The 13,379-nt window shown below is 39.8% G+C and overlaps 1 protein-coding gene across 5 annotated transcripts in view; it reads right to left on the bottom strand.

Annotated features, from left to right (window-relative positions):
• The window catches only part of LOC145359057 (zinc finger protein 652-like), a 70,475-nt gene that overhangs the window by 1,229 nt on the left and 55,867 nt on the right, over positions 1-13,379 (bottom strand). For all 5 annotated transcript variants that reach the window (XM_080213421.1, XM_080213424.1, XM_080213420.1 and 2 more), the window contains 3 exons: positions 13,053-13,200; positions 9,304-9,419; positions 3,455-3,599 (listed from right to left, as the gene is read on the bottom strand). In XM_080213421.1, the coding sequence (XP_080069547.1) occupies positions 3,455-3,599; positions 9,304-9,419; positions 13,053-13,200 (409 nt within the window). The remainder of the gene's footprint in view (positions 1-3,454; positions 3,600-9,303; positions 9,420-13,052; positions 13,201-13,379) is intronic.

A 13,379-nucleotide genomic window follows, 5' to 3' on the forward strand; every position in this document is an offset into this window, starting at 1 on the left:
GAGGCTTTTAAGAGGATTAAAGTAGCAAATTATAACAGTGAAACATCAGCAGAACTAACAGAATCCTCTTAACAAGCAATAGTTGTCGCAGCAGAACAAATATTGCAACAGATAAGCATGTTATGTTTACCTACCTGGTTAGAAACATTTTGTAGGACCTACAGTACTGTTTTAAATTTATAATTTATTTTCTCTATTTCTGTAGTTTATAAAGATTAGGCTTCTAGAAATGTGCTTTTGAAGATTGCAGCATGTGGTATTTCTCAAATTGAAAAAGCTAATTGTAATGGTTGCTGTGACAGATATTGTTTCACTTTGCATCACCAGGAACTAGTGTTGACTATGCTCTTTCCACTCCCAAGGGAAATTAAACCTGCAAATACTATCTGCAATAAACCCAACACATTGTTTTTAAAGGGACTGCACACTTCCATAACAATATCTGGAAAAATAGGTAAACACTTGTCATTAGACTAACAGACTAGAAAGCTACATGTCACTCCTTTACCTTGTATTGTGTTCCTTTCCAGCTTGCTCCTTCACTATCAAGACTCTGATCATAGACAACAATTACTTGCCTTTCATCTACCATAAAAATGAAGTAGGGACAAGTAGCAGTGTAGGTGTTTTAAATGAATATTTCCATCTCTACACAAGCAAAGTTTTATTTTAACTGACTTTTAAAAAAATATTAAAATCAATTCCTAGAATAATACAAGTTATACTAAGGTCTAAATTGGATTCTGTTCACAATTCTGGTTGTTGCAAAATATCGCTTTATCCTAATGGAATGTAACAGTATCTTGAAGCCTGTTGTAATTTCAATTTATCCAGAAGCAGGTTTTTAAAATCATAAATTCTGCAGCAGAATTGTACTCAACCACAATCTGCAATCTCATTCTCTGACAAGTCCGCCGTCACCATCAAATTCCCCTGGTTCAGTGATGAACTCAGGAGGCATGCGGCAGCAGCACCAGACATACCTAAAAAATGGAGGGTGTCAACTTTATGAAGCTACAACACAGGACTACTTTTGCATCTACATCACATGCCAAACAGTGGAAGCAGCATACAATAGCCAAATGATCCTACAACCTACAATCAGATCTAAGCTCTACAGTCCTGCCAAATCCAGTTGTGAATGGTGGTGGACAATTAAATAATTAAAATAACTAAATAACCACTGGAAGGGTGGTGGTGGGCAAGTGGGTGGGGAACCACAAAAATCCCCATCCTCAATGACATCAGTGCAAAAATACAAGGTTGAAGCATTTGCAATCATCTTCAGTGAGAAGTACTAGGTGGACAATCCACCTTGGCCTCCACCCGAGATCTCCAGCATCCCAGGTAGTGGTCTTCAGCCAATTCGATTAATTCCATGTGATATCAAGAAACAGCTGTAGGTTCTGATAACATTCAGGCAACACTGAAGACTTGTGCTCCAGAACCAGCCAAGATGTTCCAGTGCAGCTAAAACATTGGCATCTACCTAGTAATGTAAAACCTTACTCTGGTATGTCCTGTCAACAAAAAACATGACAAATCCAACTGGGCCAATTACTACCCATCAGTCTACTCTTAATGATCAGAAGGAAGGTGAAGGAAGGTGTCATTCACAATGCTAACGAGCAACACATACTCGGTAATAACCTGCTTATTGACAGTTTGGGCTCATTCAGCTCCTGGCCACCACTGCAGCTTTGGTCAAAACATGACCAAAAGAGCTGAATTCTGGAGGTGTGGTGAGAGTGGCTGTATTTGACAGAATGAGACATCAAGGGCCCTCGAAAAACTGAAATCAATAGGAATTGAGGGAAAGCTCAATACTGGCTGGAGTCATACCTTGTGTACAGAAGGAAGGTTAGAGATCAATAATCTCACCCCCTGGTAAGGGCTGTATGATTACTTCATTATCAGTGAACATCCTCACTTCTGACCTTATGATGGAAGGAGGCTCATTAATGAAGCAGCTAAAGATAGCAGGCCTAGGACTTCACCTTGAGGAACTCTTACAGTAATATCCTGGAACTGAGATGATTGACTTCCAAAATACGCAACCATATTTCTCTGTGCTAGGTGTGACCCCCAACCACTGATAGTGGCGCCATCTCCTGGAGAAGTTAAAAAAGGGTCAACTTCAGGAAGATTTCTAAGAAAATTTCCTGCGAGATCATGAGGCAAACCAAATTCAGTGCCAGGAAATCATGATTATTCATGACGCGAGAGCAAGTTATAGAAACATAAGATTATGAAGGGAATAGATTAGAAGCAGGGAAGTTGTTTCCACTGGCTGGTGAAACTAGAACTAGGGGGCAAAGCCTCAAAATAAGGAGAAGCAGATTTGGGATTGAGTTGAGGAAGAACTCCTTCACACAAAGGGTTGTGAATCTGTGGAATTCCCTGCCCAGTGAAGCAGTTGAGGCTACCTCATTTGTATGTTTTTAAGGCAAGGATAGATAAATTTTTGAACAGTAAAGTGTTATGGTGAGTGGGCAGGTAAGTGGAGCTCAGTCCACAAAAAGATCAGCCATGATCTTATTGAATGGCAGAGCAGGCTTGAGGGGCTAGATGGCCTACTCCTACTCCTTGCATTCTTAAAATATTGCGGATGCTGGGATCTGAAGCAGGAACAGAAAATGCTGGAAAATCTCAGCAGATCTGACAGCATCTGTGGAGAGAGAGTGGAGCCAACGTTGAGTCAGGATGAGCCTTTGTCAGAGTCATCCTGACTCAAAACATTGGCTCCATTCTCTCTACAGATGCTGTCGGACCTGCTGAGGTTTTCCAGCATTTTGTTCCATTATCCTTGTCACGTTGCAAGGTGAAATTAACTGATGCGTGCACTTTAATAGGTTCCTGTTCCTCCTTAACCAATTACCAGAAAATCTGTTTATCAAAAGGATGTGAACTATTCTGTATCCAGCTATTTTCTCAAACAGCTCATTGATCTTTCAAAGATTGACACAAAGCTTCAGCATAATTTAAAATAAAATCCAACTTGCACCAACATTTTCTTGCCCCAAGAACGCTAAACAAAAAAAAAACGCTATAGAATTGGGTACAAGTTTCCTTCTGGAAAACGTTATTTGTCGCAATGCAACTTTGGTCAGTGTGTCAGCATTTTCTACTTGGGTCTAAATGTATAGAATTTTAACTCACAAATGAAACCAAATTTTATTTCGCACACTTTAGTTCTTGATAAATTCAGAAGACGTCAACAGGGTAAGATGACATTAGCCATAACATATACAACAAAAACAAAATTGCATTCCACTTCAAGACATAAATCAGGTGTCAGTTTACCAAAGTAATTATGTTTGAGAGAAACAAGTTCCCCTATGGAAAAACTCACTTTCTGACATTAGCAATAGACAACATGAGCGTTAAGTGCACAGTGAAAATTAAGTTTTGGTTATAATTACAAATAAGTTTCACCACAGAACCATGTTCTTACCAGTGTGAGTTTTCATATGCTCATCAAAATACTGTTTCATGTTGAAGTCCTTGCCACACCACTGGCACATGAACTGTTTGTGACCAATATGAATACTCATGTGAGAGCGAAGTTGGTACTTGTACTGAAATCGTTCATCGCAGTTCTGAAATGAAAGGATTAATCTACCTTAACATTATTTGCATTGTATAACTGGGAACGTAATATGAATTTATGGCTCCTTCAAAAATTCTAACAGTGGTGGAGTGGTGAGCACTGCTGTCTCACAGCACCAGGATTTGGGTGACTGTGTGGAGTTTGCACATGCTCCCCATGTTTGCATGGGTTTCCAACATAAGGCCATAAGACATAGGAGCAGAATTAGGCCACTCAACCCATTGAGCCTGCTGCATCATTCAATCATAGCTGATTTTTTCTTCATCCCCATTCCCCTTATTAATCAAGAGCCTATCTCTGTCTTAAAGACCCTCATTGACCTGGCCTCCACAGCCTTCTGCGGCAATGAGTTCTACAGATTCACCACTTTCTGGCTGAAGAAATTTTTCCTCATCTGTTTTAAAGGATCATCCCTTTAGCCTGACGTTGTGCTCTTCAGGTGCTCCAGTTCCCTCCCACAGTCCAGAGATGTGTGGCTCAGGTTGATTGGCCATGCTAAATTGCCCTTTAGTGTCAGAGGGATTGGCAGGACAAAAACATGGAGTTACAAGGATAGGACCTGGATGGAATTGTATTGGTGCAGGCTTGACGGGCCAAATGGCCTCCTGCACTGTAGGAATTCTAATTATTTAAAATAATTTTTAATGAATCTCAGCTTCACGGAAATTACCACTTCAGTTATGATTTACAAACATTTAACTTTTTTTAGGTTATCTATACATGCATCTTTAATGAATAGTTTGCCATCAGCACGTTACCTTTTTTTTGGTCAGTTGAGTATAAAGGAGTACTGCCAATTAGCTCATGGTTACTTTATGTTAGCAAGAACAATGAACTGGCATTGTAGGAGAGACATAGTTCAAGATGCTCAAAGAGAACAATTCCTCATTTTATACTTTAGCTCTAATCCTGCACAGGCTTCACTCAGTTTCTCTGGAATCAATTTCCTAAGTGCACCATCTATTCATTTCTAGCATCCCTTTCAATGTACACACAGCCTATTTAATTCTTCTACCTTGTTTGATACCTAATAGATATTGGTGCAGGCACATTACTAAAAGCTAGGCACTACACAGAATATCCAGTCAGATTAAAAACCATTTTATTTCAGGTTGGTATTTCCCTTTTTAATTTGGCTATGCTACAATGCCTGTGGCATTACAGGCACTATAACCAGTGATCCATATCATAGAATCATTGAGCACAGAAGAGCCCATCAAGTCTGTACCAACATATTAGAAACACCTGAACTTCCACCTAATCCCATCTGCCAGAACTTGTGAATGTTATAATGTGCCAAGTGCTCATCCAGATAATTCTTAAAGGCTGAGGCAACCCGCCTCTACTATCCTCCGAAGCAGTGCATTCCAGACGGTCACCACTCTCTAGGTAAAAAGCTTTTGCTTTACATCCCACCTAAACCTCCTGCCCCCCACCTTGAATCTACGTCCCCTCGTGATTGATCCTTCAACTAAAGTGAACAGCAGCTCCTTATCCACTCTGTACACTTCGATCAGGTCACCCCCTGAATCTTCTTTGCTCCAAAGAAAACCCAAGCATACCCAACCTCTCTTCATACCTTCCATGTTCTATCTCAGGCAGCATCCTGGTGAATCTCCTTTCCACCTCTTCAGTGTAATCACATCCTTCCTATAATGTGGCGACCAGAACTGCACACAGTACTCTAACTGTGGTCTCAAAGTTCTATACAACTCCAGCATGACTTAAATAAAAGCAAATTACTGAGGATGCTGGAATTTGAAACCAAGAGAAAATGCTGGAAAATCTCAGCAGGTTCTCTTTTGGTTTTAACATGACTTCCCTGCTTTTGTAATCTATGCCTTTATCAATCAAGGCAAGTGTCCCATATGCCTCTTTTAGCTCCCTACAAACATCTCCTTCTGTCTTCAGCGATCTATGGACAAACATACCAAGGTCCCTTTATTCCACAGTTCTTCCCGATGTCATACTGCTCATTGAATACTTCCTTGTCAAATTACTCCATCAAAAGTATATCACCTTGCACTTTTCAGGATAAATTCCATCTGCCACTTATCCATTTGACCATTCTGTCTATGTCCTTTCTGTAATCCAAGACACAAGTCTCACTATTAAGCACCTGGCCACAATAAAATCAAAAGAAGATCAAGGCTCTTTGCTGATGTATACTTTTGTTGCTTGTTCTTTGGTACCTTATCCATGGGACATTATTCACGTGTAAGCTTTGATCAAGATTCATTACAGCTGAGTTCAGTTTATCAGATGCACACTCTGGTACATTATTCAGTATGTGCCACTCGAAAGTGGCCAGAGTGGGAACCCTATTGAGTACACCCTGGGCAAAATATTGAGGACAACTGTGGGGCATTCTTAAGCTCCAAGGAAATGTTACAATTAAAGTCTCTCCTTCAAAACACCCGATAATGCTCAAAAGGGATTTTGATGTTGGAAGGCGAACTCTGAACTTCTTTATGGAAAGCTCAAATGTAATGGAGATATTATATCCACTTTCAAAACGATATCTGAAGAGGCTGAGATTTAAGCGAAACTAGTAAAGATTTAGAATGAACTGTAAAGTTTGCCTAAATGAGTTAGTCACTTAAGTAGGCAGGTTCTTCATCATTAGAGTTAGTGCTTTCTCTGCTACTAAGCTTCATACAACATCAACACCTATTAAGGTCTTTGAAGGATAGTGTTTCTATTCCGATAAGATTGAAATCTTACTACCTCCAGGCTAAAATGTTTTGGCCTGCGTCAGACACTGGCCAAAATGATGGAAAATCAGGGTACAGGATTGATTTGACAGGGCTCCAAAACAGACTGGTGGGGCTGCTTTCACAAACTTGATCTCACCTAAAGTTCTGTATTCAGACTCTCATTGGGATCCCAACTCCAAAGCTTATGCTCCTCCCCCTACCCTTTTCCTCCTTCAAGATGCTCCTCAAAACCTACTTTTTCTCAAAACAAACTTTTAGTTGGCTGTCCTAGCCTGAACACAATTTAAGCTTTTGACTCATGGAGAACAACTACAGTTACTTTTGGTGTAGCACATGAGCCTTTGCCTTAGTGTCAGTTTTTGGTTGGTTAAACTCCTGTTGAGTGTCTGAGGACATGTTTTACTATTTAAAGACATGTAAATGCAGGTTGTTTGTGAGTGGATTTTAAATTTGAATCATAACCAATGAATGTCATAAAGAGGTGCTACTACAGTACTACCAGCCAAACCTTATGTTAAATCTTCCCCTGTAGCTAAATCTTCATATTAAACATATCCAACGTCGAATTTTGTTACACATGCATTGAAAAATGTAAAGCTGCTTTTTTAACTAAAGCATTAAGCAAAATTTTAATCCTTTTGTTCAATTCACTTGAAATACCTGATCTAGATATAAGGGTTACCTGGGTAGCAATAGTAGATGAAAGGATCCCATTTAAGAGTCAATCTGGGATACTGTAGATTGATTTCTAGGTTTCCTGCACATTGGAACAGTTTGTGTTGCAGGCAAAAGTAGCTGTTTTCTATGAACAGTTTAATTTGTGCTCAGGTAAAAGAGTTACATTCATTGCTTTTTTAAAAAAGTCATAGAATCAAACTCTCTACAGTGCAGAAGGAGGCCAAAGTGTATCATCTTACACTTTTCAGGGTTAAATTCCATCTGCCACTTATCTGCCTATTTGACCATTCCATCTATATCTTCTAGTAGCCCAAGACATTCCATCTCAGGCCAATCTTTGTGACTTCTTTGGATTATTAGACACGATCAGTGGTAGTGAAATCACTGGAGAGGATTCTTCAAGACGCAATTTATTCCCACTTGGAAATAAGTGGACGTATTAGTGAGAGGCAACATGGTTTTGTAAAGGGGAGGTCGTATCTCACGAACTTGATCGAATTTTTCGAGGAAGTAACAAAGGTAATTGATGAGGATAGGACAGTGGATATTGCCTATGTGCACTTCAGTAAGGTCTTTGACAAGGTCCCTTATGGCAGACTAGTGCAGAGGGTGAAGTTGCATGGGATCAGAGGAGAGCTGGCAAGGTGGATATAAAACTGGCTAGGTCAAAGAAGACAGAGGGTGGCAGTAGAAGGATGCGTTTCTGAATGGAGGGCTATGACAAGTAGCGTTCCTCAGGGATCAGTGCTGGGACCTTTGCTATTTGTAATATACATAAATGATTTGGAGGAAAATGTAACTGGTTCGATTAGTAAGTTTGCAGACAACAAAAGGTTGGTGGATTTGTGGATGGTGATGAGGACCATCAGAGGATATAGATCGGTTGGTGGATTTGGGCGGAGAGATGTCAGATGGAGTTTAATACAGACAAATGCGAGGTAATGTATTTTGGAAGGTCTAATACAGATAGGAAATATACAGTAAATGGCAGAACCCTCAAGAGTATTAATAGGCAAACGATCTGGGTGTACAGATACACAGATCACTGAAAGTGGCAATACAGGTGGAGAAGGTAGTCAAAGCAGCATATAGTATGCTTGCCTTCATTGGCCAAGGCACAGAGTTTAAAAATTGGTAAGTCATGTTGCAGCTTTACAGAAACTTAGTTAGACCGCACTTGGAATATAGTGTTCAATTCTGGTTGCCACACTACCAGAAACATGTGGAGGCTTTGGAAAGGGTACAGAAAAGATTTACCAGGATGTTGCCTGATATGGAGGGCATTAGCTATGAGGAGAGGTTGGAGAAACTTGGTTTATTCTCACTGGAACGACAGAGGTTGAGGGGTGACCTGATAGAAGTCTACAAGATTATGAAAGGCATGAACGGAGTGGATAGTCAGAAGCTTTTTCCCAGGGTGGAAGAGTCAATTACTAGGGAGCGCAGGTTTAAGGTGCGAGGGGCAAGGTTTAAAGGAGCTGTATGAGGCAACTTCTTTACACGGAGAGTAGTGAGTGCCTGGAACTCATTGCTGGGGGAGGTAGTGGAAGCGGATAAGGTAGTGACTTTTAAGGGGTGTCTTGATAAATACATGAATAGGTTGGGAATAGAGGGATATGGTCACTGGAAGGGTAGGGGGTTTTAGTTAAGTTGGGCAGCATGCTCAGTGCAGGCTTGGAGTGCCGAAGGGCCTGTTCCTGTGTTGTAATTTTCTTTGTTCTATCTTGGTCACATTTTGAACAATAAGAGCATAAATTAGTAAATTGTCTCAAAACATTATGAAGTTTTATATATTACTTTTAAATAAATCATGAAGCTCCTAATACCATTGTAACTGATTCCTATGGGGTTCTAACTACCTTAATATGTGTGGTGTCATGTATATCAGTGTAACTTGAAAATCCATATTGTGAATTTCTGATTTTACTTGCAAGTCCCTGAGAAGATAGAAATGAGATTTCCCATTTCAAAAGAACAATTATTTGAATACATTTAATGTCCAGCCATTAGTATCAAATGAGGCAAATTATTTTGGTTACAAAACTAAATTACAAATTTATTTTCCTTATTTATGTACTAAGTGTTAGACATTAAATTATGAAAGGGGAATGGTGATTTTTTTTAATGTCACAGGATAAATTGGTTTCATCAAGTAAACAAGTTTATAATTCATAAAACTAGTGTATTTCCACTACAGAACTCAAAAGCTTCAGAATTCATGTCCAAAACCAATTTTTAAATTTATTTTTGAACCTCAGACCAAAAAACACAAGTAAACGTATTACTATATTAACTCACCTCACATTTGAAAGGTTTCTCTCCTGAATGTTGAAGAGAATGGACTTTCAGTGACATACTGCGCTTGAAAGACTTTCCACAGGTTTCACAGGTGAACGGCATATCTTTTGTATGTGCTGAAAACAACAAATGTCCAAATGCCACACAGCACCACAAAAATCTTTATCATCTTTATATACATTTTTGTTTAAAAAAAAACACAATAATTTAGTAAACTTTGGAATGCAAATAGAAGACTTAAATCCACAAGAAAACAAACATGGAATAATCTTTTGGCATCAGTTTTTTCACCCAGCACAGCATTTAGTATGGTGATTTTTACTATATCTCAGCTGCACCTATTACTAGCAGAACCCGAGTAAAGCATTTTTAAAAATATGTTTTTAAATAGCTCTCCCATCAATCTCAGCCATTTTGCTCCACCCCTCTCCAACAATACAAAACCATCACAATTCTCTCTCCAGCTCTGAATAAGGGTCATTAGGACTCAGTGTTAACTCTTGTTTCTTGCTCCACCTGCTGCTGAACCTGCTGAGTTTCTCCAGCGCTGTTTTTATTACCTATATGCCCACTGGATTAGCCCCAATATCTACTGTTGGTTCTTCTCTTGGCTCAATGGAAATAAAGTGATGAATCTTGCCCTGTAAGGATACTAAACACTTCAAATCTAGATCTTTCCTTCAGACCAGAGTACAGAACAGTTGTTGGGTATTTTTGTTTTAAAAGCAACTGAGCTGCGATTAAGGTAAGTGCAGATATTGGGAGTATCCCAGTGGGGATACTTTATTTACTCAGCCAAGCAAAAATACTGTTCTAAAGATCCTGGCAGGTAGTTGAAAGAAACTCTTCACTTAAGTGCCAATGCCACCCTGTTGATCTATTCTAAAATAGTTATGTATGTTTGGTCTATTTTAAGGAGAGATGTCCATAGCTCAGACTTTTTTTGATTGCAGTCAATTTGGATATCAACGTGAGGAAACTGTAAAACTGCTCAATTCATTTATGGAAGATCAGCAGGAAGGATTCCAATCCATAGTTAAAGACCACTGAAAACAGTACATTGAACCTTTGGGTGACATTCCTGTTAAATTCATCGTTACATTTGAAGCTTCCATCCAATAATGCACCTTGAGACAATTTAACATCAGTCATGCTTGCACCACCTTAACTTCCAAAGAAGTCTTCTTCCCATATTAAGGCACTTACTGGTAAAATGGGAAACTGTAAGGAAGGTGCTGGGATCTCTGCTAGTTGTGAAGGTGGCCCCGTTTTCCCAATTACAATCATCTGATTCTCATTGGTTCAGCCAAGTTATCAATGCTTTTATTCAAAAAATGACAAGTCACTGTGTGTTAATGGTTCCCCACCATATCACCTACAGAAGAATGGCAGAATCATCCGAGTTTCCTGAACACCCCCCTCTACAGATGTCTGGGGGTTGCAACAAAAATGGTATGAATGGTGATCACCCCTCGTTGCTGTGGAAGTCATTGCTCATTGCTATGGGGCTGCCAGCCAATTAGTCCCAGCAACACCAAGACGACATCAGTTCTGATGCTGGGACCATAAAGAGGAAGATCAAGGCCTGCGAATCCCTGGAACAGGCAGGTCCAGGCTGTTTTGGACTGGGAAAGTTTGGGTAGGGTGGTGGATTTAACTTAAAAAAGGGGTGCTGCCCCATGATCAGCTTTCGAACAGTGACCTCCCTTTCCTTTCAGTTGTCTGTCTCAAGGCATGATTTATACTTATTTCCACCCCTCTCCCATATCCCCAGCCCAATTTTGCCTTGTCTCTCAGTGAAGCCAACTGACCTTGATAATACATTGCCCATGTCATAAAACACTTTCATCACATTACTGAGTTGCACCTTGACAAGCTATGGGGGTCAGTAGGCAAGTTACCCACTGTAGGATTCCTAACCTTTGAGCCGCTCTTGTAGCCACACTAGTGGCTAGTCCAGTTAAGTTTTTGGTCAATGATGACCCCCAGGATGCTGATCGTGGGGGAATTCAGCTATGGAAGTGCCATTGAATGTCAAGCGGTGATGGTTAGATCCTGTCTTGTCGGAGATGGTCTTGCCTGGCACTTGCGTGTTGTGAATGTTATTTGGAACTTGTCAGCCCAAGCCTGGATATTGTTCAGGTCTTGTAGCATTTGGATATGGACTGCTTCAGTATTTAAGGAGTCGCAAATGGTGCTGGACACAGTAATCAGCGGACATCCTCACTTCTGACCTTATGATGGAAGGAAGATCATTGAAAGAGCTGCAGCCACTCCAAACTGGCATGAATTGGGTCAAGGGATCCCACATTAGATCAGCATGAACAACATTAAAACAAAACTCACTCAATAAGACAAGCTCCTTTAAATGACCAACAATAAAGCAAAACATAGTATTGGGCAATGTACAGAACACATAAAAGCAATTTTGTATCAAATAAGTGGTACTGAAATAGATAAGAATGATGTGAACAGAGACTTGGGAGTCTTAACTTTTAAAGAAAGTATTTTCAGGAGATGGGAGGCAATGACAAGTTTGCATTTATTGTCTCTCCATAGTTACACTTCTTAACTGTAGCAGTCCTTGTAACGCTCTCATAAAAAATGTGTTCAGTAGAGAATTCCAGAATAATGACTTAGCAATTACAAAGGAGGTAATATATTTCCAAGTCAGGATGGTGTGGAACTTGTCGACATTTATTTTTTCAAAAAAATTGCTGCTCTTGATCTATTTAGAGAGATGCTATTCAAGTAACCCCAAAAGAAAATAAATTAAAGCTACAGGGAAAAGGTGAAGGAGAAGTAGTGTTGCTCTTGCTCAGAGCTGGCAAACATAAGTTGTATGGCTTCCTTCTGCACTGTAGCCCTACAATAATGATGTGGAGATGCCAGCGTTGGACTGGGGTAAACACAGTAAGTCTCACAACACCAGTTTAAAGTCTAACAGCTTTATTTGGTAGCAAAAGCCATTAGCTTTCAGAGTGCTGCTCCTTCATTAGTTAAGTGGGAGTTCTGTTCACAAACAGGGCATATAAAGAATCTTTACAGGGCATATAAAGACATCTTTATATGTCCTGTTTGTGAACAGAACTCCCACTTACCTGACTAAGGAGCAGCACTCCAAAAGCTAGTGGCTTTTGCTACCAAATAAACTTGTTGGACTTTAACCTGGTGTTGAGAGACTTCTTACTGTGCTGGCCCTACAATAGTCCCATTGCTACCGTGCATCTTATAAATTGTACATATTACAGGCACAGCAATCAGCAAATTAGAAGGTCTAGTCACTGAATTCTGTTCTATCCTAAATAGCAATGAACTTCTTAAATATTGGTGGGGTTACACTCATCTAAGCAAGTGATGAGCATTCCATTTCAATCCTGATTCAAGTACTAGAGACAATGAAGGCACTGAAGTGTTACTAGTTGAGGTACTCATTGCAGAGCACCCACCATTTGCCTTTTTCTTGTAGCTAGTGTGATATGTCAGATTACAGAGACACTTATTGTCAATGGTGACCCTCAAAATTTGATGGTGGTAGATCCAACAATTGTGGATCTTTTTTAAAAAAGAAAGGGAAATAGCTGGGATTCCTCTTGTTTGAGATAGTGACTAAATAATTTTGATGAATAAATACAATGGTCAAATGATGTTTAAGACTGTAATTAGCAAGCGTTTCACCCTCTTTCTTGATTTAAGCATATTAAGAAGCATTCTACTATTCCCTCAATCATAAGGTGATATCAACTTACCGACCATGTGTTTTCGAACATGAGCCATTGTGTAGAATTTCTTCTCACAAATCTCACAGGAGAATTTCTTTTCAGCAAAGCCATGAACAACTTTGATGTGCTCGTGCAGAGACCACAGCTTCTTGAAAGATTTTCCACAGGATACACACTGGGGAGGAAAAAAACAGGAACATCTTAGAAATTCTACTTACTGCAGGGCATGTCTGGTTAGCTGATACACTGTGGAATGTCCTACATTGAACGCCATTTCTCTCTTCCTTGCTGTAAAAGGGTAACCCATCTGTGGATACATTCTACAGACATTGTCACTCCTCTGGCAACTCCTCC

The sequence above is a fragment of the Carcharhinus amblyrhynchos genome, chromosome 27 (assembly GCF_965287045.1).
Source record: "Carcharhinus amblyrhynchos chromosome 27, sCarAmb.v2.hapA, whole genome shotgun sequence".
Taxonomy (NCBI): domain Eukaryota; kingdom Metazoa; phylum Chordata; class Chondrichthyes; order Carcharhiniformes; family Carcharhinidae; genus Carcharhinus; species Carcharhinus amblyrhynchos.